Source organism: Podarcis cretensis, assembly GCF_951804945.1.
Source record: "Podarcis cretensis genome assembly, chromosome: 3".
Classification (NCBI taxonomy): Eukaryota; Metazoa; Chordata; class Lepidosauria; order Squamata; family Lacertidae; genus Podarcis; species Podarcis cretensis.
This window is the reverse complement of record NC_137172.1, coordinates 24,222,180-24,250,022: the sequence shown is the minus strand read 5'-3', so window position 1 is coordinate 24,250,022 and position 27,843 is coordinate 24,222,180. Positions and strand designations below refer to the sequence as shown.

The following is a 27,843-nucleotide window of genomic DNA, read 5'->3' as shown; positions in this document are numbered from 1 at the left end:
TACAAAAGAACAAGAATTCCTTTATTTTGGTTCTACATTTACAAGAGAGTACATACTGCTTTTTACATAGCACAACTTATATTTAGCTCGAAAGCTTCTTTTCCGTATCAGCGGAGCTGCGTTTTATTTTTGACCTTTCAGTCAATAAACCATATTGAAGTATATCAGGTCTGAATGGCTTCCTTCTATAAAGATTGCTATCAAAGACAGGGGTAACAAATCCCCATTTGATTGCAATATATTTATATATAAATGAAGTCTGCAAATCTGCCAATGAGGCACAGCTGATGCCATGGTTCAACATGATCCAAAGAATCTCTCCTTTAAAAGAAAATCGTTTTATGGTTGGCAAAGAAAACAAAGGAGGCATGGACAGTTTTGGACAAAGGATTAAAAACTGGTGGGGGTGGTCTGAGGAGGTTTTTCCAGAGACTGGACTAGACCATGGACCAGGAAAGGGGAACCTATAAGCCTCCCAGGTGTTCTTGGACTCCAGCTCCCATCAGCCCCTGCCAGCAAGGACAATGGTTGGGGATGATGGGAACTGAAGTCCAACCGCATCTGGAAGCTCGTAGGTCAGAGGTTCCTGGGCCAGAACTCAGTATGCTGCATATCTGATTTCCCTTTGCCCTATTTCCCTGCCATTATAGTGTGGAGAACTAGTCCTTATCTCAGGTATGAAACTTCCAATTATTTTCTTGGGAGATCTGTGTGTCTTATTTTATTGCCACATTTGTTTTCTATACTTCTTCCAAGGAACTCACAAATGGCTAGAGATGGGAAAGCCAGGGGGAAAAACAGAAAAATTGGGGGGAAACCAGGTTTTTTTCCGGGTTTCTTTAAAAGCTGTTTCCCCCCGGAAAACTGAAAAAAGAGAGTTTGATATACCACACACTTTTTTTCATTTTTTTCTGGGAAAAAAAATGGCATTGGGGAAAAACGGGGGAACCTGGTCCCCCCCCCCCCCATTTTCCCAGTTTCCCCCCCCCCAGGCCTTGCTATCTCTACATATGGCATTATTTTATTCTCCCGTCAACCTATGAATGAACCTTGTAAGCAAGTCTAGGCTGAGAGACAGAAACGGGCCCAGAGCCACCAACGTAATTTCAGGGCTAGGCAGGGAGTTTTACTACTTTGCCCTCTCTCTTTATCTCCTCCACCACTCTGGCTACTGTACTGCAATTATTAATAAAAAGAGGAGGGAGGGGAAGAACAACAAACTGAAGGCTTTCAAACAAATGCTTTCATACTGATGGAACAGAGTTGGCAACATAACTCAGGCTCAGCAATAGCTCACACACGAGTCCCCTCTAAATACATCTATCACATTGTCAGCAACTGAATTTTTATAAAGTCCAATAGCAGCACTCTCCCGCTAATCACATTTGTCGCTGAACCTAAAGACACTGACTTGCAATGAAGTGCTTTGTTTCTGAGCAGAGATATTTAGGAATGGAATGCCAGAAAATCTTGCTTCACCGGAAAACATGTGGCACAACAGGGAGAAAAAAGGCCAGATTCTCATTTCAGTTTGTAAATCTGGAATCTGGTAATTTTGCCAACTCCACTTTCGCTAATGCAGATTTGCTCGGCTTTAGTGGATATCAGATTATTTCCTCAACTGTATGGGGTGCTTGTGAGGCAGGAGGGTGGTGTACAACAGACAACAGACCTTAAATGTTCAGGGAATAATAGGGCTCCAAATAAACGATCTTTCTGTATAGGATTCCCTTTTCTTACCATGCAAATTGATGATTAAATTAGGTGATGATTCAAGCATTTGGAACACAATGGTTTCCAAACTTTTCATATTATGCAAACCCTTTCTACGTTGACTCATCTGCAGAGGAAGCCCTGTGTGAGAGACAAACGTGTGTTCACTGACCCTTCTAAGGTGCTTTCTCACATCTGGGACTGTAGGCCTGCTGAGCTTTGCCATCAACTCAGCTGAAACCTCAAAACGCACCAAAATACCATCTGTATGCATTGCAGGGGGAGACTATTAGTAATGTCCTGGCTTGTCTTACCATTATGGAGCTCATCACTGGGGAAACCCTTGATAAGCTCTTAAGGGAACCCAAAGGTTCTTCTTAACACTGCCAGGCAACCACTGTTCTAAGCAGAGCCAATGTTAAGAGGAGATTATCACTTAAGTTTTACAATTGGTTAACCAAGTAAAAACAAACACCTTTCCAGGGGAGAAGAAGAGTTTGGATTTGATATCCCACTTTATCACTACCCTAAGGAGTCTCAAAGTGGCTAACATTCTCCTTTCCCTTTTTCCCCCACATCAAACACTCTGTGAGGTGAGTGGGGCTGAGAGACTTCAGAGAAGTGTGCCTGGCCCAAGGTCACCCAGCAGCTGCATGTGGAGGAGCGGAGACGCGAACCCAGTTCACCAGATTACAAGAGTACCGCTCTTAACCACTACACCACACTGGCTCCCAGAGCAGGAAGCAGTAGGGCAGAGAAATAATTTCTCATATCAGCCTTCCTCAACCAATTGCCTTCCAGATGTTGTTGCATTACAATTCCCACCATCCTTGATTATTGCCCAAGCTAGCAAGAATTGCTGGGAATTAAGAGACTGACAGCATTTGGAAGGCACCAGGTTGACATTCTCCATTTCTTTATCCATTATTGTCTCTGGTCAAAGAGGCTGCTGGAAAAAACCCCAATAAAGAGAGATGATTTCAGGATCCCAGTCATCACAACTTACAGCACAACATGGAAAGCTTCACTGAGATGCCCAGTGCGTTGTTCAGGAGAAACAAGACTGCTAACCTTCTCCCCCTGCAAAGAAGACCCTTCTCACCCCAAATCAAATCACAAATGGCTTTTGCAACACCCACAGCCAAGTTCAACAGCGGTTAGCCATATGATGCAAAAAGCTGCTGTTTTTTAAAAAAGAAATACCACCCACCCACTCTGGGTGCGCCAAGCTTGGTCACTTGAGTCTCTGGGCTGTGTGTGCTCCTGAAAACAGACCTTGAAATGAATGAGAACATCAAAATCAAAGACATATTTTAAATGCATGTGCTTCACTCTAAATAGTGCATACCGCCTGCAATGTCCAACAAGCTGGAGACACTCGTGTGCGATGAGACTAAGGAAATGAGTGCTTTGCTTTCATCCCTGCATTGAGAAAGTGGTCACCCTGCAGGTGGAGAGAGGGAAAGCATTCCTTTAAGGGCATAGGGCATTGCCCCTCCTGTCAGTCACCAGGAACAGGGAAGAAACAAGGAGGGTCCGGTTGATTCCTTCAACATAATAAGTGCTGCTACGAAATGCAGTTGTGCTATCCATTAATTGAGGAATTCGGCAGAGAGGCTCCTGCTGTACCTAGCAGACCGGAACTTGAGCTCATGGTAACACTGCACAAAGCTGTGGTAGATGAAAGTGATAGGCAGGGCCAGCAACACAATCCCGCTGACCACACAAATCCCTCCAAGAATCCTTCCGGGTACGGTGACGGGGCATACGTCGCCATAACCAACCGTGGTCATAGAGATGATCACCCACCAGCAAGCAGCCGGGATGCTGGCATAGCCTTCGTTGGGCTTCCCTAATTTCAGCCCGTGTTCAAGGAGCTGGGCGAGCGCACTGAAAATCGCCATAGCAACGCAGACGAAGACGAGCAGCATCACCATCTCCCTATAGCATCGTTTCAGGGTCAGGCCAAGTGTCTGAAGGCCAATGAAGTGGCGGGCGAGCTTAATCACCCAAAAAATCCTCATCATTCTCAGGACCCTCAAGGTGACTCCAGCCCTCTGGAGCTGAGAATTCTCCCCTGTAAAAACGGTCATCAGCACAGAGATGTAGTAGGGAGTTATTGCCAGCAAGTCGATGATGTTCAGGGGTCTCTTGACAAACTCACACTTGTTTTTGGAGACGATGAACCTCACAATGCACTCTGCAGTGAACCAGCCTATGCAGATTGCTTCAATTATCCTGTTGAAAGAAACACAAGCAAAACAATTCAATTCCTGTGAGTAACTTTGGTTGGTTGGTCAGTTGAACTTGGACGCTATTACACTGACACGGTCTCAGACTTTTAGCAGACAAGCATGCCAAATAAGTTTTTTACTGGATTTTGATTCAGCTCACAAATAATAGGTTTCTAGCGGCAGAGGCTGCCAGAAACACCTCTCACTTGATCTTGTTCTCTTAAAGCCTGGATTTTTACATACAGATGGCTTTTTGGGGGGAGAATAATAGAAACATATTTTTCTTAGTAAATGCACTATGCCTGATTTTATGTTTTCTGATTGTATGCATTTATTTAAACTCTTAAGACATGTCAAAAATGAACCTCTAATATCTAAGAAATTGAGGAACTGACGACATTAGATCAAGTACTGGCAAACAGCTTGGGACTCGAGTACCTTAAGGAGCACCTCTTCCAGTATCAGCAAACTTGGGCTCTACTTTCAACAAGAGAGGCTCTGTTGGTGCTGCCTGGTTGGCACTGACCCACCACAGGGCCTTTGAGGTGGTGGCTCCCCATTTGTGGAATGCCCTCTCTGGTGAGGTGTGTCTCCCTCTCTCATTCATTAACATTCAGGAGGCATTGGAACACATTCCTGTTCACATAGGCACTTGATAGCTGAAAGATACAGTTTCCGGCAACCTTGAAATTATTAGCCATGGGGCTGTTAGATACGTGGCTGTTTCTAAATGATTTTAGATGCCCTTAATGTTTGTTTTCCATTTTTTCCATTTTGTTTCTAATTGTATAATTTAGCAGCTTTGTTGTTTGCTGCCCTGGACTCCTTTGGGAGGAAGGGAAGGATGGAAAGCAAACCAATAATACTACCAAAAACTATTAGGTATCAGTAGTGGGCCATGGTACACTGGAGAAAAAGCTGACAAAATGTGTGCATGTGCGTGCACGGGATCAGCACTCCTGCATTTAGATCAAATTAGTCAGCACTTTTATTCCCCTCCAGGACTCTATTCTAGGCCCTTTTAAAATGATTTCCCAGATGAATAATTACCAGTCAACTGTAAAACAGCCTAAGCATTTCTCCAAGGTGGTTGAAGTCACTGAATTGAACTGAACGCTGTGTTACCAACATCCTTAAATCAGAGCACCAGATACAGTTATTACCAGGTGACGGGAAAGCAGGAACGGGGCCTTTAAAACAGCATTGGCTGTTCTGATTCAAACTGAATGCCCTGTTCAAACATGGTGGAAACTTTCTAATCGTACGCAGTCAGCATTGCACAGGCAGTAAAGCCAATTTGGGGGCTGATGGCTTAAGTTGTTTTTAATGATGCTGCTAACGACATGGGCTTTTTTTGTGTGTAGCTTCTGAAAATCATTTTAATGTTTTGCTTCATGTGCTTTATATTGCTTTTTGTAATATAAATTACAAAAGCAATACAGAACAGATAACTTACGAAATAAACATATCACGCCACGGGAGTTTCAAAGCCTGTCGAACACTGGCTCATGAACACAATCCTGCCTAACTTGTGGCAATGAGGGCTGTGAAGGTTGCTCATTCTGCAGCTTGCGTTGCAACCTCTGTTAGCTGAACCGGTGGATGTTCCAGAGATTGCTCACTCCCACTCTGGAGGAGGGGCCCCTGGAACATCCAAGGAGCGGTTGTGACCAACTGGCTGCCCACTCTGAGCATAAAGTCGCTTTGCTTCAGACTGACCTTGACTCTGCAGTTGCCGCAGTTACAGAAGAAGTACCCAATGCAATAGTCGCTGATGTTTTGTGGGATACGTTTCGGCTTCTGCAATCAGCTGATGTGGACGAAGTTGCTGGTGGCTATGCTCATGGCAATGCACACTCTTGACTCCCTCTCAGCTTATGAAATCTAGCAGAGAGGGTTCGCCTGGCTGGGGTCCAACACTTTGTTGTGTGAGGATGCGGTCCCTGCTACCTTGAAAGAGACGGTGGTACCACTCCTAAAGAAACCAGCCCCGGACTCCTTGGACTGGAATAACTTTTATGGGAAATCAGTGATGGAGAGCATTGTGCTGGGGCATCTGCAAGCATTTTTGGATGTTGAAGGTTATTTACATCCATTCTACTCTGGGTTCAGGCCTGTCCTTGGCTACCCAGATGGATGACCTTTTCAGAGAGTGGGTCAGGGGGGTTGCAACCTTGCTCCTTCTTCCTGATCTCTCTATGGGTTTCAATACCATTGCTCATGGCATTCCAGGACAGGCTTCAAGGAATGGAAATTTGGTGCATTCTGCTGCAGTGGATCTGATCCTACCTACAGGACCAAGTCCTGACAGCAGCACTGGAAGAGTGCTTTTCACCCCCATGGCAATTGTGCTGTGCCCCAGGGCACTACTTTATTCCCATCTATGTGAAGCTGCTAGGAGTTTGAGAGCAAGATGTCATCAGTATGCTGGTGATACTCAGCTCTGTTTCTCCACAACATCTGAATTGGGAATGGCTATGCGGGAATTGGATTGGGACCGGGACGTGGTGGTGGGATGCAGGAGGGAAATAAGCGGAGCTTGAATCGTGGCAAGACAGAGGCAGTGTGTGTGAGTGGTCCAAAAAATAGTCAATTGTCTGTCCTGGATGGGGTTGCACTCCCTCTGGAGGATCAGCTACACAGACTGGCAGAACACAGTTTGAACTAGAGAGCTTGACAACAGTTCAGGCACTGGTGACTGACTGGATTACTGCAATGCACTCTATGTGAGGCTTCCCTTGCACTTGATCCGGAAACTACAGTTAGTGCAGAATGCTGCAAAACAGTTGCGGGCAGGAGTGAGACCCTGCCAGCATGTAACTCCTCTGCTGAGAGATCTGTACTAGTTGCCAATTTGTTACTGGACTAAGTTCAAGGTGTTGCTATTAGAGCCCTCAACGTCTTGAGACCAGTTTATCTGTGAGATATCTCCTTACTCAACCTATGTGCCCAATCAAGTGCTTCGATGTTCAGCAAGGGCACATGCTGTATAATATCTGTCCCAGAGTTTTAAGAAATCAATCTTTGAGTGCAGCAGCACCTGCATTTTGGCGCTCTGACTACTGACATCAGACGAGCACTTTCGCTGTATTCTTTTCGCCGTAAAATGTTTCTGTTCAGGGAAGCTTATCCAGACACACAGATGTTGAAGTGATTTAATCTTTTGCTGTTCTTTTTAATTATCTTTTAGATGTTTTTAATTACTTGGTTTTAAAAAAAACTTTGTGTGTGTGTATTTCCTTGCAGAGAGATTTTATTACGATCAAACCGTGTTTAAATCTTGTTCAGTAAATAAACTGTGACCAGGCTTTGTTCAAAGGATGACCACTTACCTTAACAGCAACTCCTCTGCATCACCACCACATCCACTAGGCTATCATCGCCCCGTTTTCACCAGGTAACAAGATTCAGAAATAAAAGCAGAATCCACTGCCTATAGAGCAACTTGGTTGAACCAATGAAAGTCCTGATGCATGGTAAGAGAGATCTCCACTGCAAGTTTGCAAAATGTTCATAGGCAAGATGTGGATGTGGAGCAACGAAAGAAGCAGCTCCTGAAGAGAAGGACCATGGGTGGGGTATGCTGAAATCCTGAGGAGCTCTGGCCTGTGGCCAAAGTGGTACTCCACCGTCATGGATATAACATACAGTTGCCTGAGGATAAGCCTGCAGCCTTTGTTTTTGCTGTGTTCCAGGCTAGCAAAAGCAACATTAGGAAACACAGCGTGCTCCTATTTCCACACAATTTAGAGGCAAATGTAGCCCCGTAGTTTCACTTTGATCACAGCAGTGTTCAGCAACCAGACTGGCCTGCAAGCCATTCAGAGACATAGCACAAGTGGAATGAGAGGTCAAATCTATCTTCCCAGTGCCGCTTGTTCACTTTTTGTCATCCATGTGACATCTACTCTCACCTCAGGGGACTAAAAGGGAAATGTTTATATCATGTAAAGCATTTCCCAAGTGTTTTGCACAACTGGAATGCTTGCAAACAGGAACCACATATTTTGTATTTTTAAAGAAAAAAAATTTTTTAGCACTTTTTCTGGGTTCAGTAAAATATGTTGGCTTTGTAGCCTCCACAGACAAGAGTGCCTCGTGTGCTATTTTGCAACCTCACTCCACCCACTCTCATTCCTCTTTTGCCTTAAGGATTCCAATGCTCTTCAAAAGCTCATGTTTCCCATTGTTGACTTGTATGAATCACTGGGAGAATATAGCAAGTGCTCATGAATATATGAAGCATACAGCACCAAACTGGTGGTGTTGTGGGGAAGAGAGGCAATTGGCAACTGTGGCTCCATCAGGACTCTCTGCGGGACTGCAAAGAGAATCCATAGCTCTGAATCCAGAAGCAGAGATGCAACTGTGCTAAACAGTGTGATTGATACTGCTATGGTAATAAATGCCTTGAGATGGCAGCTGATTCCTACTCCTCCATGGCTGGTGCATCAGTGTAACTCGGACTGTGGGAACCTGGTGCCCCCACCTGTTTTAGGCTACAAATCCATCAGGCCAAGTTAGCACAACCAAAGGAAGTGCAGTCCAAAACTTCAGGAAGGTCCAAGTTGGTTGAAGATGGCAGCATGAACATTTTACAGTGCCACAAGCACTACATGCACCTTATCCTTCCTCCGCCCCCTCAAGAAACCTTATCCTTCCTCCGCCCCCTCAAGAAACCTCCTTTCCAACTCTGCAGTTTCCCCAAGGCCAATGCAGGATTATGCTTGCAAAAAAAATCAGAAGGAAGCCATGTGAAAAGGAGCTCTCGACCGTTCTACCTTTCTCTGCCGCACACAATTCCGCTGCACTTAAAGCATTTTTTATTTCCCCAGGCATTCGGTGGTTAATTGCACACTGCTGGCGAGAGAATGTACTGTTTGCTGCTCCTGCTTTAAAAGTTGTTGCGAATTTGTTGTAGCCTTAATTGCTGTTTTGTGCTTCTGTATATTGGTGCGGTTTTGCTTGCAGCTGCCCTGGGCTCTGATTAGGAAGAAGGGCGGGGCATAAGAACAATTAATGGATAATAAATAAATAAGCTGCTATGGTCAAGCACCGTCCAGGTTCTGATCCAAAACTATCAGTCGATGCACTACGTTGCCTGGCTAATGAAGCAGGGAAATAGGAGAAGCAAGCCTCACCCAGTTGTGACAACTGGCATTAACAGCACCTAATTTAAACTGAATATCATCCATTTTTTATGACAGCTTGCCCTGCCCAAATATACGCTCCTTACAATAAAAACAAATCCTGAATTCTCCTAAGCAAGTGGCAGGATGGTAGTTTCAAAATGCAGCTACATCATAAAATTAATCAATAGTTCCTAAACTTTCTTCCTCGTGGACCACTCACAAATTGCAAAGGGCCTCAGCAGATCACTTAATGCTTTTTGTGCCCGTTGTTGTAACAGCGCTAGATGCTGTGTGATTTTCAATTGTGTTTTTATGGACATGCTGCAGAACATCCTAGGTGAAGCTAATGGACCTCAGTTCTGGGAACTCCTGAAATAGATGAATGGTGCCAGAGAAAAATGCATTTTTTAAAAAGGCATCCCTGTTGTTTTGATACAGGCTCTGCTATGTGTAATGATGAAAACTGTGTGTGTGTGATTTTGTTCTGATATTGGAAATATCAGTATTGTGTGGTGCTCTCCTATAGTCAGAAACAAATCCTACTGAGTTTAGTAGGGCTTACTCCCAGATAAGTGGGTACAGGAGCAAGGCCACACTGAATTCTGTAAATCCCATACCCAGTTACCTGGGAGTAAACCCACTGAGTCCGGTGAGGATTCATTCTGAATAGACATGATTGTGCTATAAGGTTACAATCCTGCACACTTACCTAGAACTATGCTCCATTGGATGCTATGGTACTTATTTCTGAGTAGATGTGTGTAGGATTGTACTGTTAGTATATTTAATTCCAGTGAGGCTGTCTTTAAACAAAAAACTGGAATTCAGCATTTGTGAATGCTGTCATAGTTAAATTAAGAAAACCTGAGAAACTACATATTCCCAACATCTACATATTCCAACGCATATGGCCATTCAATTTTCTTTTGTGTTGATTGCACTTGAGTTGAATGTTAATTTAGTCCTTGTCTAAAACTCTCTAATTTGGAGTATTTATCAGCCTTTTAATAAAAGTTATTTTAATGCAATTCTTTGTCTGTTGATTCAAAATCTAGGGTTCTTCTTCTTCTTTACTATAAACCAATCATTTTGTTTAATTTTCTGCTCTGACTGATAAGACCCAAACAGAATAGCCTATTTTACATATAGACTGGTTCAGACAGCCTGAGAATTCTTTTAAAAATCACTAATAAGGCTAGTTTGTTGTACTCAAAAGTAATTACATTCCGAGCTGTCAAAGCATCTTTCAGTTGCAAATTGCACATTTTTCCCTTTGGAGGTTGTCTAAAATTCTCCAGTAAATTTGTTGAGCATTAAAACGGGGGGAAACAGAGGTTTGGCCTCATCGTCCACTAAATGTCTGAATAAAACACAGTATATGCAGGACAAGAAACACGAAGGGGGAAAACAGAAGACAAGACAGCACATGATTAAACTAGTCTACATCAGTTTGTGCAAGAATATGATTGTATTCCCAAATCAAGGAAACCCTAGAAAACACCAGTAAATTCCCCTCCAGCCTCCAGCTGTTACCTAGGCAAAATCTCATGGAAGTCAGTAAATGGCATTTTTCCAGCTGCTTACAAGTTAATGTGAATTTGAGCTTCAGTCCATTTGTTTGGAAGGAAGATCCAATTAGCACTTAACTTCCAAAGAAGTATGCCTAAGATGCTCATACTATCTAGCACAGCGATGCATCCATTTTGTAAAGAGGGGTCACTATCTCCCACAATCCATGACTGTTCCTCCTGAAATTCAGCTTGGGTAAGGATTGTTATGCAATATTAGGCCACTGGTTCATCTGCCTTAGTACTGTCCACTCTGCCTCCCAAGGCATCATCAGGAGATGTTTATTTTTCCCGTACCCCTACTATCTCAAATTATTTAGCTGGAGACGCAACCTGGAACCTTCTGTATGTGCTTTCGTGCTGAGCTATGGCCCCTCAACCCTACAAGAAACAAAGCATTTAGGTCGCATGGTAACACTACAGAGAGGAGGGAGAATAACAGAACCACATGGCTATTCCCCACTCCTGCATGGGACCCTAGCCTGAAGGCCATCTGGACTCTGATCACAGTTAACCAGGCGAGTGGCTAACTGCAAATCCATCAATTGCTTTAATATCTGAATCCCATCCTTCCCACAAGCAGTGGATTGTTTGGGGCTCACAAACCAGAATATAAAGCTTGAAGCTGGTTTGCAAACAGCAGTTTGTGCTAACTATGGTTTGCAGTTATGGATGAATTCACAGGCCATTAACAAACCACAAGTGGAAATGGGAGCAATCTTACAAATGAAGCAGATGGGAAACAAAAGCATACAAAAAGAAGTTCCCAAGGCTCAAACCATTGTATGAGTTCCTAACTATGATTAGCACAAACCATGGTTTTGCACAGTGCCTGAATCCAGCTGTAGAATCAAAACTGGAATCAACCAAATGGTACTCACAATGCTACATTGCTCATTCACTAGGTCTATCTCCAAAGCTGACAAGTTTGTACTGGGGTGACTAATCTTTCTTGACCTGAGGGCTGCACTTGCTATTGGCCTGGCCTCTGAGGGCCACTCGCCAGCAGTGCAAAAGACCAAAGTGAAAGAGGGTGTTGCCAATGGGAGCAATGGCACCCCATACTTACTCTCACACACAGCACACCCATACTTGCCACATACACAGCACTCATGCAGACACACACAGCAAACACCACAAAAATCTCTGTCTTGGCTCTTCAGAGAACTTTATTATTATTATTCTAGCTTTATATGTGTGTCATCTTACACCCAAAGGTGTCTTAAATAGGAAACATAAATATTATTTTTAAAAAAGTAAATTAAAAGTGATCGCACTGGCCTGGGAGGAGAGGTTCCTCTCTTCCCAGCACAATACTGTGATTGTCCTTACAGTCCAAAACATCTAGAAGGCACTATGTTGGCCAAGGCTGTGTCAGAGGGACAGAAGACCCAAAGCCCCATGACTCCCTAGTTGCTGATCTCTAATATATGTGCAAGGATGTTCTACTGGAGTCAGATAAAACAATGAGCAATATGGATTAAATTATGGACACAATTCGACCAAAACTGAAGCCCCAATCTGGTTAGCTCTCTCGTTCGAACAGGCCTTGATAGTTCTTCACTTTTGCCGGATTGTCTGGGACTTAATCACATAACTTACCACTTAAAACACACCAATTTCAATGTGGTGCAAGCCCAGTGTACCTTTTTCTGGTCAGTATGCAGTGTAAATAAAGGGGTAAATTACTCTGAGGAGCATCTTCTGAAATACACACAGCGTTGCAGAAGATAAGCTACAGTATATCCATATGTTTAAAGTTATGCCTATAGTTTTCATTAGCCACCCACAATCCTCTATTTAAAGAAGTTTAGAATGGAAGCCAGAAATAAAAGGGAGCTATAGAATAGGACTTGCCAAACTGGATATACGCCTAGAACAGTTTTATCTCTTTTTAAATTCACGTTTAAATGTTCTGCAGTCCTACCGCCTTCTGACATATTTTACTGGCGCTCATAGGAATTCAATATCTTTACAGAGATCAATTTTATAATGGGGGATAAATATTCTCCACAAATGATAATGTGTTGTGTTTCCAGTAGCAGCTCTTTGGGCTTTAGTTGAGATTAAGAACCCAGGGGTTTTATGGTTAGTAAACTGTGCCTTCGGTAAAACACATACCCTTAAAAAATCACAATCCCAGCATACAGAGTGAGGTGTTGGGTGAGACAGTCTGTTCTTGCTGCGCATGCACATCCTTGGGGAAAGTTTCCAAAAAAAACATGTACAAGACAGTTTTATTGGCATCACAGGAACGGTGTGTGTGTTTAAAGATGGCTTCATCGTGTCGAATTGCTCCAAATGACCTGTTATGGAAAAGCACTGAAAAAAGCTACCCTAAGATAGATTTTCCACAACATGCATTTCAGTAAGTCATGCCCTGGGTTAATTTATGGGAGAGAGCATAGATCAGAAAGGCTAAGGCACCCTCGTCAGCCATCTGCTATGTGGGAGCAAGAGGAATATGAACAGCGAATGTTAAATTTGCAAAAGCTAAAAGAAGGGAGAGGGCTCAAGCGAAACCAGTGGAGTACTACTCTTCAGAAAAGTTCTTCCTTGTGTTTGGTTGCAATCTCTTTTATTGCAAGGTTTGGCAAATGTTTGGTGTTCATCTGCTTGTTTTAGAGGGCAGTTTGCCCTATTAAATTATTTTACAGCAGAGGCTCCAGGAAATCACACAGGGATTAATGGAGCTATAAAGGTAGGTAGGTGGGTAGATAGATGATAGATCATTTCACACTCAGGTTATGTATCACAGTAAACCCAGTGAATTTAATGGAATTGTTAGTTACGTCCATTCATTTCACTGAGTCTACTCTGAGTAGGACTATTATTGGCAATTGTCCACAGTACCCCACTCCCTCCCCATTTATCTTACACTGTGCTTCCCTCTTAACCTGGCACCACACCTTCTCCACCTAAAGTTTTCTGGGCATCCTGAACTCTCCACTTAACCCTTCCATTCTCTTACACGGGCACACAAGAGAGCAGAGTATGATTACTGTCTTGGGGGGAGCGGGGGTTGTACTGCTTCTAGCAATGAGCTCAATATGGTTACCCATTATAGCTGTTTCCATGCTCGCTCGCTCGCTTGCTCTCTCTTACAGGGAGAAACTGCAGCTACTTCTTTTGAGAAGCCTGTCAGCTTTCCAGCTGGAAAGAACATCAGGTGGCTTTGGACTGGATACTGCCAGGTCTGCTTTACCAGCGACCTCTGAAAAGTGCGAGATGATCAGCTATTCTTATCTGTTCCTGCTGTAACCAAGTACTTATGGATATGCTTTGGCTGTGCTGATGACACTGAGCTCTCTGGAGAAGGAGGAGGGGGACAGTTCATGGAAAGGGGCTCATGTCTTTTGAGTTCTGAATACATACAGTATAGTTTTATACTGTATATTTTTTGTGTTTGTTCTGAAACTCAATAATTTATTTATTTTGTAAAGTTATCTACTCTTTTATTTGGTACTATGCGGTTTTATGTTCCGCTCCATTTCTTGCCAAATGTACGGCTTAACCATTCTGTTAACCTGCCAGTACCAAGAGTAATAAGCGAAATTTGGTAATAATTTCATTCAGAATCTCTGCTTTAAAAACAAAACTTCATACACATGCACACAGACTCTCCCACTCCCACAATTTTCTATCTTCACCCTGCAAATGGAAACGTTTCAAAATCTCCCAAATCCTGCCTGGAAGATTTATTTGTATGCATCAAAAACATATATTTGTATGCATCACGAACAGAGAAGCTATGAGCATGGAAACCTGCCACATACAGAGTCACACCCCACTGGTCCATGTAGTTCAGTATTATCTACACTGACAAGCAGTGTCTCCAGAATTTCAGAAAAGGTTGTCCCCTCGCCCTACATGCAGATGCCAGGGATTGAACAAAAAAACTCAGAATGGATATTTGTACTCCAGTGCTAGGGGGAATGAGGATGGGGTTGTGCAAAGAACTTGATAAAACTAAACCTCAAGCAACAAAAGAAGGACGACCAATGCTTGCTGTTTCAATTTTTTTTAAAAAAAGACGGAATAAGTAGTACTTGGGGAGGGTGTCACCTAGCCTCTGATGGAGTAAAACACTGATTTAATTACTCTGACATTGACTCTTTAAAGGCCAGAAAATGGTGCAGAGGTCAAAACCAGGAGTGATGTCATGGAGACTAGCCAATAAGGGCCTGCGGGTATCTGGATAGGAAGCTGTTGTAGAGGTGCCCCAAGATGCCCACCCTGTGTCCTCTGAGCTTGGTGCAAATGCCTGACCCCAATGGGGATGCAAGTCCTCACCTGGGGCCACTAGTCACCCACAAATCCAGCAGGGCTGAAGTTGAAACAGCACCAAGTTTTATGGGGAGCAGAGATGACAGTGCAGAAATGGCCTCTTGTTAATTATCTTTCTGTGTTCATTTGACTCCTAGGAATTGGTTGAAATAAACTGATAATTCAGAAATGCCCTGTGTTAGAATCGAGTCACATTAGTAATCATTGTTAACTGACTTGTGGAAAGGCTGTTAACACCTTATAAATGAAATTTGCAGAACTGTATGAACAGATGAGCAGAGATATGTGTGATTTTGGAAGACTGACCTTGGCACTAAGCAAATTAAAAACAAATTATTAGTGAGAGAAAATTAGGTCTGATCAGGAAAAAAGGATAATTAAAAGGTGGCCAAGTCCCCCCCCCCCCCCAGTTCCTTTTAAGCGTGACAACCTTCAATCAGCAAAGATTTGCTCAAGGTGAAGGCAAAGGACAGAAGAATATTAGTGTTTGTTGTTGTTGTTGTTTTTAAAAACCCTTTTCTTTCTGGATGGTAGTCATGTAGGTGTTACCCAGAATGACCCACTGAAATTAATGCACCTTAGTCTCCTGTATTGCAGGAGGTTAAACTAGAGCACTCTGGGGGTCCCATTCAACTCCACAGTTCTATGCGCATTAATTTCAATGGGTCTACTCTGAGTAAAATTTAGTTGAATGCTACCTTTTGTTTTGAAGTTCACTCTTAAAGATACTCATACACCTGTAACAGCTAACAGTCACTTCACACTAGGCATATGTCCAAAATCGGCTGTGTCGCCATCTATTTCTACATTGTCATCTCTGTGGCACCCACCATGTGGGTTGTTTTCAATTGCATGAATATAGTGGACATGTACCATATGTGGCTCTGTACAGAATGTTTCCGTGGTGCGCACAGTCCATTAATAAAGAGACAGTTAGTTGCCCCATATTTCATGCTCGTAGAAGAAGCTATCGACAATTTAATGTGTACCCCACTCCTATGGGACTTGGCCCTAGTTAATAATTTTCAGCTGAAGTCAAAAGTTCCCACTGTTCGGTTTTAAAGCTGCTTTCATTAATTCATGGCCAGAGTAAACCCATGGGATTTTTGAAGGTACAGCAAAAATAGGCTGCTTCACAAGTTCAGCCGAAATTAAGAGATATAGCTGAGGACACAGAGTCCGAGAATGAAAACTGATATTAAGAAGATGCCAGCTCAGGATCTGAAGTGGAAAATCCTGCCTTTGAGTAAAGGCCAAGGGTAAAAGATATCTCTCTCAGCCCAATTATTTCACCCCTAGTTTATCTTACTACTGCATATTATAATCATAATTCATTCTGATACGTTGTTTGTTGCATCTTTGTTATAAAAGACACCTGAAAATCATTCTCCCCTAAATCTGTCAATAGCACTGGTTTATATATCTATTTCAATTTCTATTAAGATTCTTCCCATCCCCACCCAGGCTGTATTATTTTTCCTCCTACAAAATATCTGGTTCAAATCTAGAAATAAACTAAAAATGTGTAGTAACCAGGACTTTTTGTGATAGTACTCACTAGCACAGAGTACTGGCACTTCTTATTTTGCTGCTGTCAGCAGCCATTTTGTGCTGGCACCCACGGCACTTTTATCAATACTGTATATGAGTACCACAAGAAGCTCTTTAAAAAAAAAAAATCCTCTAGGATCTGATTGATATTAAATACTAAAGAGGCTGCCCAGGTCTAAGGATATGAAGTTGTGCTCAATTTGAAGTACTTTGCTTGGGGTTTTTTGCAGCAGTTTCATTTGACTGTAGATTCATTCCAGTAATTCATTACGCCTTTAAAAATAATTACTTATCAAACCAGAACTATTTCTAGGAGGGGAAGCAAGAAGTTCTAAAGAAAGAGTAACGTGTACATAAAGCACTGGAACAAAGTCAGATAGTGGCAGTTTTCTCAGAAATATGACATCATGGACAGTTTTCTTCCAAACCCACATCGAAAACAAGTGTTCTCCCCACCCACCCAAACTAGCTTGCCAAAGTTTTGTTGTGGGAAAGTCATGCCTCTGTGAAGTTTTATCTAAAATGCCTAACTTCCCAGCTTACTAATTAGAGTGTATCTTTAGATGTGGGAGGATTATTTAAAATGAAAGACAGTTCTTTTATAAAGGTGCTTCAATGGCTCCCCGACTGTGAAGGAGGGAAGCAGCAGGAGACAAGTGAAATTAGCAATAAAGTCCCATAAACTTCAAAGGGAGCAGATATCATCCATATGGCAATGAGACCAAAGGTGCCACAATCCCTATTCAGTCTTGCTAGTGCCCAGCTTTTAAAACAGGACCTCAACAATGAGTGCAGCCATGGTTGGAGCGCTGCGAGATCAAAAGCTCAAAAGTTAAGAGATGCTTCAGGGCTAGGTCGTTATTTTCTATACAACAGCAAATTCCTGCAGTAGTAGATGATAATTTGAAACAAGCAAACCACACGTGCTTTCCTCTCTTATCTGGAACCAAAAATAATAATAATTTCAATAAGACTGTTATTGGATTAACGTAGGAGGAATGAAATTTCACAGAATTGTCCATTTTATCAGCCAAACGAAGAATTCTGCATCACTCTAAAGAATGTATATTCTTCTACTGACAGAAACTGGTTTAATAAAGTTACTACTTTACTTGCTTGGTGTAACATTACTTGGTACAAGCCCAGAAAAAAGTTTCTTTATGCTAAATGGGAGAAAGAGGTTGCTGTATAATAAGAGCTGGCAATTTTACAGGTGCCACATATACTTGTTCTGCATTTGTAAGGAATTGGTATTTTTGTTTGGCAGCACCCCTACTTTGGAACCCTCTCTGTATTGATGTCAAACAGGTGCCTTCCCTGTACTCTTTTTAGTGCCTGCTAAAAACTTCCTTTGTTTAGGCAAACCTACTCAGATACGTAGAATGTTGACATGTGTTTTGATCTGGTTCTTTAGTTTATCTTTGATTTTAATTATTCTTTCAATGTTTTAATAGCTGTTTTTAACTACCGTACTTTTGTGGATAATTTTACTGGGTTTTCTCCTCGTTGAAAACTGCTTTGAGGGTTTTTTTTCTTACACTCAAGATGTATATAAATTTTACGAAATAAATAAATGAAAGGAATATAATGCATTGTGTGGGTGAGAGGCGTTGGGAGAATCATTCCCCATTCCTGCAGAATTATTTATTTTTTGTCATTCTTGGAGAACCTTTACATATATAGGTCACCCTGTTTCATGTCCAAAGCATTTGCCCAAGGGCATGGATTAGGGCAGGGAAACATCTTCTAGCCACATCAGAATCACATAGTTTAACCTTTGAAGTATGGTTTTCAGGCTGCAACTTTAAATTCCCATGGTGCAATGAGAAATCAGGTATCCATGGCATTTCCTGCCCATTCCTTCCCTGCTCTTCTTCTGATAGCTGCCACAAGCAGGACTCCAGGTAGACAGGATGGATGAAAAGACAGGTGGAAGAAGGGGCTAGAAAAGCTGTGGCTACATGAGGCACCAGCAAAGTACCATACAGATCTCTGGGTTGCCACCAGGGAAAGCTTGTAAGAGTTGATGAACTCATTCTAAACCCTGGAGAGCTGTTGCCAATCAGTGTAGAGAATACTGAGCTTGATTGACCAATGGTCTGACTCAGGGCAAAGCAGTTTCATACATATATTCCAAATCAAGACCCCCCACTGTGAGGGGAGAAAGGGTTAGGCTCTAGGCTTGAGGAGACACTAGCCAAAGTGCCCTCTGGTGGGTGGAGCCGCCATTTTAATTTCCCACAAGCTGTCACTACAGGGCATCGCGGGAAATTAAGATGGTAGCTCACAGGTTCGGTTAGCTAGCAGGAGGTGCGGAGGCAAGATGGGAGTCAGTGCTGGTGGGCTTTGCAAGGGGACGGGGGCAGAATGTGCAAACAACCAAGGTTAAAATAACCCTTAACAGAATTCAAGCATTTGTGTGTGTGTGTGTTAGTTTTTTAATTTGTTCAGTGCATATATTTCAATGAAGAGGTATATCCTCATGTGGGCAGTGGTAAATTAAAAGTCAAAACCTGTGGATGAGCTGGAATTTTGTACTTCCCCACCCTATTTGTTTCTGTTTCCTTCATTAATGCCAATATTTAATTGTTTGCCTTTATTATTTGCAATAAGCTTTCAAGTCCACTGAGGAAGATGAGTCTGAAAGACAGGTCTGACCTTTTTGTAGTGTGTCTATGTTTAAATTTTTCTGATTCATTTACTTATTTGAAATAAATTTCTGTTGCATGTTTTACCTTAACTCCCTTTTCAGCTGCCTGTCTTAAGACACCAAATGCCTGGAGGGAGAGTTCCTTATGCACCTCAAGCACCGTTTTTCAAACTTTCCCCCTCAGTGAAAGTCCCCCACCCCCAAAAAAGCTATTTATTTGCTGCTAAGGACCCTTGCACTTCCTCTGCCATGGAACTTCAGCTGCATCTACAGAGGATTGCAGAGTATGTTCTGGGCTAGAGCACACACGCAGTTCGTCCATTGCAATGGCCAGGCATTGGGTATCGGCATTGCCTCATATAAACTGAACCAGGAACACACCCCTATAGCTGCACATGGCAGAGAAATATTAGCAGTGATGGGCAATGGGAAACCTTGCCTGCCATTCCTGATTTTCACCCTGAATAATCCCTGATAAGCCCTGAAGGAATCACAGGCTCCTCAAGACACAGTTTGAAAGCAAGTGAACTGAAACACCCTGCAAGAGATGCTTATCTAGCCATTTTATGGGGAGGAGGAAAAACACCTTCCGTGGAAAGACAGAGCATATTTCTCCCTCTGTGAAACTGAAGCGCCGCTTCTTACTTCAGAAGCTGCCTCTCAGGTCCATAAAATCCAGCCAGTTTAGTTTTCCAAAACTACTGTTATACCATTTTCCCGATGTCTCGAGGAAGGGCTGTGCAAGACTCTTAATGAAGGCGTTGGGGTAGGAACTATGCTGCCCTGCTATATTTCCTATGAAAGTGCAATTTATAAACATTTTAATGTTATTGTTATGATTAATAATAATAAATACAAATCCCAGATCACTCACTGGCACCCAGAAACTTTGCTGCTGTAGTCTTGGAATGTTGACTCCCCCTTATCCAAAATGTTACAGTGAGGTCCTAAATCTAAAGGCGTATGAGGGCACCCTCTTGCTGAAGCTAAGCAGTTCTGAGGGGGCAATCCTATGGCAAGATCTGCCATGGCTCAGCCCAAAATATACGAGTGTAATCCTGAATCAGCTGGCTGAGCTGAATCCACAGTAAGGTGTCCCCCCCCCCAAAAAAAAAGTGTGTGTGAGGGCTGGACCAGAATGGAGGCGAATTAGGCTGAATCCTAAGCCTGTTCAGTTTGGTCACATGACCAGGAAACCTATTTTAAAGGCTTATTTCCCCTCTGCCAGGCTTAGGCAGAGCAGCAGCCCTGCTGCTGACCAGGGTTTGGTTCTGGCATAACTTTACATTCTCTGAACTTGCACCAGCTGGCATTATGGCAATTTCTCATGCAGGGGATTGCTCCCTGGCTCTGGTTAGTGCTTGGATGGGGTAATCCCCCCAAGAAGCATCTTTGCTGTCCCACCTTGGGAACCCCACCATAGCTGTCAACCTTCCCTTTTTTTGCGGGAAATTCCCTTATTCCAGCACCATTTCCTGCTGCTTCCCGCTGCTATCCCAGATTGTTAGATATCCCGTAGACTGTCCCCGGGACAGGTAAGGCTGCTGATCCCTTATTTTCACATATGTAAGTTGACAGCTATGTACCCCACACACCTTGCCTTGGGACTTCCTGGCAGACGAAAAGGCAACACAGTACTGCAAGAAAGTAAATGAGCTGAGCAATCATTTCCGCTCTGTAGGAGTTTCTGAGAAATAGCTACCCCTGCCCTATCCCCACCTTTTTCTTTCTTTCTTTCTTTCTTTTTGCAAGGGGGGAAGGTGAGGTGAACTTTGACCGATGGTTGTTTCCAGCGTGACACCAGCACTTGGGAGAAACTGGTGGCAAGGCAACCATCGCGGTGATGAAGATGGCGAGGAGGAAGGAGACAGGGAGCATTGCAGAGAGGAGGACAGAGACGGGACACACTCGGACGGGACACCGTCGAAGAAGGGGGGGGGGGGTTAAGAATAAGATTTCCTCCTACCCTGAAGGCTCCCTGAGTGAGTCTGCTGTGTACCTGCTTTGCTCCTCCATGCTTCGGTTCTCGGCCGCCCGCCACTCGGGCATGGTGCTGGCGCAGAGCACCACCATGGAGACGATGACGAAGAGGATGGAGACGGTGGCCAGGATCTGCGCGGCCAAGGAAGAGGTGGGCTCCTCGAAAGTCCTCCTCATCCTCTCCAGCCACTTCTTCTCGGCGCCGGGCGGGGGCGCTGCGCGGCCGCTGCCCTCCCCGGCTTCGGCGCCGGCGCCGGCTCGGCTGCTGCTGCTGGCGGTGGTGCTGCCGCTGCCCCAGGCCGCCCCGGCGGCGGGCTCGGCGGCCTGCAGGTCGTCGGCCGAGTAGGAGGTGTAGGTGTCGGACATGCGGTCGTCGAGGCGTCGCTGGCAGCAGTAGTCGAGGTGCGACGCCTCGAGGCCCCAGTAGACCATCTCGTTGTAGAAGGAGAGCTCGCACATGTGGGGCACGAAGCGCAGGTGGCCGTAGCGCACGTAGAGCATGATGAAGCCGAAGGCTTCCGAGTGGCGGTCGAAGAAGTACTCGTTGCGCTCGCGGTCGTAGTCGTCGCAGACCTCCAGCACGTCCTGCTCCGACAGGCAGCCGTGCAGGCGGCTCAGGCGGCGCAGGGGGAAGTCCTTCAGCACCTCCCGGGAGAACGAGTAGCGGGTGCCCCCCACGTTCAACACCACCATCGACGGGCCCCCCCGGCCAAAGTTCATGGCTCGGGGGGCGGGCGCGGGGGAGGGCGGAGACGGCGAGCGGGGGAGGACGGGCGCCTCGCGCGGCCCCTCAGCAGCCCCGAGGTGCGCGCCGGGGAAGGGCGGGGTCCTCCTCCTCCTCCTCCTCGCTCAGCCTCGAAGCGGCGCCGTCTAGAGCGCGCGCTTCAATGCCTCTGCCCTCCGGCTCTTTCTTTTCGGAGGGGCGGCGTCCCGTTCCCAAGCGGAGCGCGCGCCGCCCGGCCCCCCTCGGAGGGGAAAGCGAGCGCGCGGAGTCCCTCGGAAGGGAAAGCGAGCGAGGCGCCCGAAGGAAGAGCGCGGCGGCGAGTGAGGTGGGGGCTTCACCGAGGGGCGGCGGGCCACTCCGTGCGCCCCTGTCGCGCGTCGCCCGGCGCTGGCTGTGGCGAGGCACCGCCGCCGCCGCGCCGCGAGAGAGCCCAGACGGGCTTCGCGAAGGGCATGGCTTGGCAAGGCAGGCGAGGCAAAGTCCCGCGAAGTTTGGACAGCTCCGGGCTGCGCCGCGCAGCCTTCGAGGCGCCGCGCCGCTCCCTGCTTCTGTGGCGCGAGGCTGAGAGACACGGCGGCGCGTCTCCTCGGAGTGAGGGCAGAGGCGGCGGGGAAGGGACACGCCTCCTCCCTCCCGCCTCCCCTCCCGGGCGGAGAGCGAGCCGAGCTGCCTCTCTTTCCCGCTCGGCGCCGCGCGGAGAGGAAGACGGAGGCACCTGAGCAGAAGCTGCTCTTTTACTTTCCTCGAGGAATCAAGGACCTGGAGCGCGAGGGGGGGGGCAGGTTTCACCGCCCGCCTTAACCGTGTTCTAGATATTTATTCCATACAATATTTACATTCGCATTCCCCCTGTCTGCTATTCCCAGATGGCTTTTATAGGAACTGCAACTTAAAAAACCAAAACAAGTGGTCCTCGAGTTCGCAGTTTTCCTTACCTGTGCCCCTTCCTTTCCCCTTTTGAGTCACGTCTGAAGGCAGTCACTCTTTATTGACCTGTTGTCGGCTGCTGTCTGTGGGCGCCCTTTGGGGCGACAGAGCTTTCCATAAACATTTATTTCAAGTTATTTTTCGGCAGCCACCTCCCCAATTGTCTCCCTAAAGTGGCTTTACTATAATTGACTAAAAAGTTTCTCTTTTTTCCAGGCCGAGCGTGTTACAAAGGGCAAAGCAGGGCTGAGTGCCTGTAAGAATCGAGGGAACACTTAAGCTGGCATAGCAGCAGGGTTGTTGCTGTTTTTTTTTAGCATAATATGCCCACTATAAGTGGTGATTACAGGGCTGAATACAATTTCCTCCTTTTCCTGTCCATGATCATGGGACCGAGTGGAGAAGTGGAATAGTCAAGAGAAGGCAGCAAATGATTCTTGCAAAAAAATGAAGCTGTCAGGTCCTTCCCACGGCTCCTGGCTGGAAAGGGAGGGGGATAAGCATCTTAAACAAAACCGTTATTTTCTCCTAGAGTGAGAGGATGTCAGTGGGGAAGGGTGAAAAGCACACATTCATCTATCAAGGGCATGCTTGAAAAGTCCTGAAGCAGAAACATTTGATCACTACCTTTCCTGCTGCTTGTTTAAAGCACCTGGAAATCAAATGGGTTTGGATACACACACAGTTTTTCCATATTTGTATTAGATCTACAGTGCATACAACTAAGTGAAAACAGAGACTCTCTGCCCTTTCTCTCTGCTGCATGTAATCCCTTTGGTGTTTTATTATTTTCTAAGAGTTCCCCCCTCCCATTTTAGGGCAACCCATATCTACTCAGAAGTAAGCCCTATTGAATTCAATGGGGCTTACTCCCAGGGGGGTTAGGATTGCAGCCTTAGATGACAGTATCTCCAGTATCTTTTAAAAGTGCACGCAGTGGAGAAAGAATGGAGTTCAAAAGGCTTCTTTCTATCTCTGATTTATATTTATAGCCCTTGCAGCATCATATCTCTCTGCTTTTTAATCCTTGCTTTTTCTCGGCACCTACAGTGTTATTTCTTGCTTGTCTTGTCTTCACAGCCCTTTTATAGCATTGCTTGTTGTAAATTATAACAGTACTTCTTTTGATGAAATCGGGGTTCCCTGTTGGGTAGAAAGAAAATCATCTTCTACTGAATATGAGCTGCTGTTTGAGGACCAGTATGGTAATAGGACAGCGATAGCATATTGGATAGGAGACCTGCGCTTAGATTTGACAGTCACTTAACTTTCAGCCTGACATGCCTGACAGAGTTGTTGCAGGAGCAAAAGAAGGGACCCTGGGCAGCTTGGAGGAAGGATTGGATAAAGACGGAATAAACTCTTCCCTGGTGTGATAACTGCCTCTTTAACAAGAAGGATGCCTCCTACAAACTGATGCCAGGCTTTTGTGGATGATTTCCTTGTAAGCTTTGCACCAACAGAAAACGAGGGGGAGAAATCTATGAACTGATTTATATGATTTCTAAGTAGCTGTTTTTATATACGTGATGTGATCGTTGTGCCTCTGTTCTCTTTTGAGAAGCACATCATGCATGTGTAGGAGGAACAAATGAGGGGTGCAATGTTTTTATTTATTCATTTATGTATTTATTATTTGTTTATTAAGAAACATAACTGAAGTCAGCTGTCTGAGGAAAGAATAGGGTGCTAGTACCTGCCCTGTCCCTCCTGGCCTGGACATTGTCTCCTGCTCTGTTTCTGGATCTCATCTTGGGGGGAGGGTAGTGATGGGAGAGAGCTTCCGGGGCAGGGGCTGCTCTATATCAAGGGTGAGACTGCAAGAATCTAGATGACAGCATTCTAAGAACAGTTAACTTGAGCAAATTGTGCTTCAGCTTGCTTTATCCTTCCTCCTTCCATTCCATTTTCCTTGTGTGTCTTTGGTTTTCTTTAGATTTTTAACCTGAACGCAGGGACTGTCTTAGCAATGATTTTTTCTCAATGTGAGAGCCTTTTGTGAGAGTTGTATACATGCCATAAATAGATAATAAATTTGTATCCCGCCTTTCCACTCCATGACACTTACAGTAACTAACAGCAATAATACAAATACAACTGAAAATGTATTGAAATACAGTAAAGCAGCATTGCAATGCAAAGTAATGCAGGGAGGGAGAACCAAAGGTAAAACACCAATAAAAACAATCAAAATCAGTTAAAAGAGCAATGGAAGATATTTGGAAGTCAAGCTTACAGGCTAAAGACCTGTCCAAATAAAAGCTGTATTTGTCTGTTGGCCAAAAGGTTACCAGAGATGGGGCTGGCCAGGCCTCACTTGGCAAGAGTACCTGAGAGAAGGCACCAGGGCCTTCAGAATCAAAGCAGTTGAAGAAGAAAGCATCCTACCGAGACTGACTCAGAGTGAGATTCAAAGTTCTAATCAGGGATGGGTAACCTGCAGCCCTGCACTTGTTGCTGCACTCCTACTCCCATCATCCCTAGCTGGAGCCAGTGGGAGATGGGAGTCTAACACCTAGAAGACCACAGCTCCATCCCTCTACTCAACAAGAGAGTACATGGAATTACAAGTTCAAAAGGAACAAAAAATCTAGCTTGGTCTCGAGAAAGGCATTCATATTTATCAAAGCAGTGAAGGCATGATTCCTGCTCCAGGTGGGTACACTTAGCCTGTTAATGCCTCTGGTCAAACAGTTTTCTCAAGTTTTTGTATTGTTTCAGAAACCTGTTGTGGACTTATTCTGGGTCAGATCTTTGGTCCATGTAGTTCACCACTGGCTACAATGACTGGTTGCTTTCCAGCAGCCTTTCTCAACCTGTGGGTCCCCAGTTGTTGTTGAACTACAACTCCCATCACCTCTAGCTAGCAAGGCCAGAGCTCAGGGATGATGGGAGTTGTAGTCCAACAACATCTGGGGACCCACAGGTTGAGAACCACTGTGTGAGTTTCCAAGGTTTCAGGCAGGAGTCTGTCTGTCTCAGCCTTACCTGGAGAAACTGGGGATTGATCCTGGGACCGCAGCTCATCCCCAAAGGAGAATGCAGACTTGCTTTGCCAAAGGAGATAGTGGAAGGACAACAACAAACAAAAAGTTTCTATCATAGACAACTCACTGAAACAACTTTATTCATTCATATCCCACCTTTCTCAGTAGAACTCAGGGCAGTATGCATAGTGTTCCTGGAAAACACCCCATCCTGGAAGTAAGAAGACCCTGACCCAGCTTCCAGGGCTGGACCACGGGGTTTTCTTGACTGAGGAAAATGGGAAGGTGATGCCCCCTTTCCAGTCCACATGCAGAAATGGGTTTGACTGGTAGCAGAAGCTCATGTTGACACTGTGATGAAACACCACCCATCACCATCAAGTTGCAGGCTAATTTAGGAGGCACAGAGCAGGCTGCATGGCACACATGTTTCTGTCTTCCAGCAGGCTGCATGGCACACATGTTTCTGTCTTCCAGCAGAGGGGGATGGCTGCTACGCCCAATCCTCAGCATCTGTTGCCAGAGGTAGCCACTTGACCCTGACTAATGACAGAGCCAGTCCTCTTAGCTTCATCAGGGTTGCTGCAGCTTGTGTCTTCACACCACAGACCTGATCTCTTAAAAACAGGTCTGTCTCCTGCTTTGGTGAAGTAAGGCACTAGGTGGAGTCCAAATGATGCCTTTGCACTTGTAGAAGGGCATCCACTTATGGAAGAGGAGGGTGGGTTGGTTTTTTTTGCCAATCTACCCACCCCACTACAGTCCACAGTGATATCTTCCACGCCCTGTTTGGGAGCATCACCCAACTCTGCTGCAAGGGGAGAAAACTCAGGTTTGAGGGGGAAATGTGGCCCTCCATGGTTTTCTTTCTGGTCCTTGGGACCCTCTCCAAGTCATGTTCTTCACCAGCCCTGCTTTGCATTCTCCTTGAGTGTTTTTCCTGGGCTAGATTGTGCCCTTGAATGATGATATTGCTTCATACTTGTCTGGATGGAGGATAGAAATGGTGTGGGGGTGTGGGGGTGCAGAAAGTAGCCTACCGCTAGCTGACCACCACTGACATGAGGCTCCAGAAGGTGGTCCAGAAGGGAAGGTGGCCCTCAGGCTGTAAATGGTTCCCATCCCTTACACTTGTGGTTGCCACTGCTGGGTCAAAAGCCATTCTTTGAGCCTAAGGACTCCAGTTGGAGCCCACACATGATCTGTTTATTCACAATGCACAATATGCCCCTCCCTGCTCCAAGAGTAGCCCATCTAATCCAGACCACAGCAAACACGGTGCAGTGTGCCAGATGATGTGAAGCCTTCTGGCAAAACTTGAGTACTCTCTTTCATGCCTCATTACGTTATGTCCACTAGAGGTCACAGTTAGAGCCATTTTCATCTGTTAATTTAAGAGTGGTGAGTGGTTTGCATGTGTACTTTTGTGTGTGTGTGTGCCGATGGGACGGGGAACCCTGTGCTCAAGGTTTCCAATTTTATTTTATTTCCTGATCCAGATTCTGAGCAGATAGCAAGTCTTGCCCGCTGCATTCAGGAGATTGAAAAGCACATTATAATGTTGTTGGTAGTTTAGCTCTGTGCATTATGGGGTGTTGATGCTTTCTTTCATTCAAGGTTACGGCCGGCACAAGACATTTTGCTGCATTAATGCCTCAGGGTTCTGTAATCAGGCTGAAGAATGACAGATGGACAGTCACTGTGGAGTCGAACGAGCGTAACAGTATTTCCCCCCCATCTCGTAAGATTCAAAACTGTTAAAACAGCCAGTTAATGAACAATTTCAAAAATTGGCAAACGATTAAAACACCCCCTAATGACCCAATTCAGGTTTTAAAAAATATTTTTTATTTGATTTTACTTATACAAAGTTATAACAATACAACCATACAAATCAATAGCTAAGAGATTCCTCTGGACTGCCCACCTCCCCCCCCCTGTATGGGTCCCATTATCAAACTTTTCCTGCTGCATCTTTTTCAATAATCCATGTTTTATATAACTCAATTGTCTCCATAGTTCTTGCTATGTTACAAGTGTTATTGCAATCCTACTAGTGTTTTCATCTGCTTACAATGGTCTCCAAGATA

General features: G+C 44.8%; 1 protein-coding gene across 2 annotated transcripts; it reads right to left on the bottom strand.

Moving 5' to 3' along the window:
• On the bottom strand, positions 1-22,026 carry KCNG3 (potassium voltage-gated channel modifier subfamily G member 3). 2 transcript variants are annotated; one of them, XM_079968837.1, is made up of 2 exons: positions 21,102-22,026; positions 1-3,951 (listed from the first exon to the last, which is right to left on the bottom strand). In XM_079968837.1, exons 1-2 carry the CDS (start codon positions 21,833-21,835, stop codon positions 3,306-3,308), a joined length of 1,380 nt encoding a protein of 459 aa, XP_079824963.1. In that variant the 5' UTR covers positions 21,836-22,026; the 3' UTR covers positions 1-3,305. The 2 variants fall into 2 exon arrangements, with proteins under 2 accessions (XP_079824963.1, XP_079824964.1); XM_079968838.1 differs by having other exon boundaries at positions 21,135-22,026.
• Positions 22,027-27,843: the final 5,817 nt, after the last annotated feature.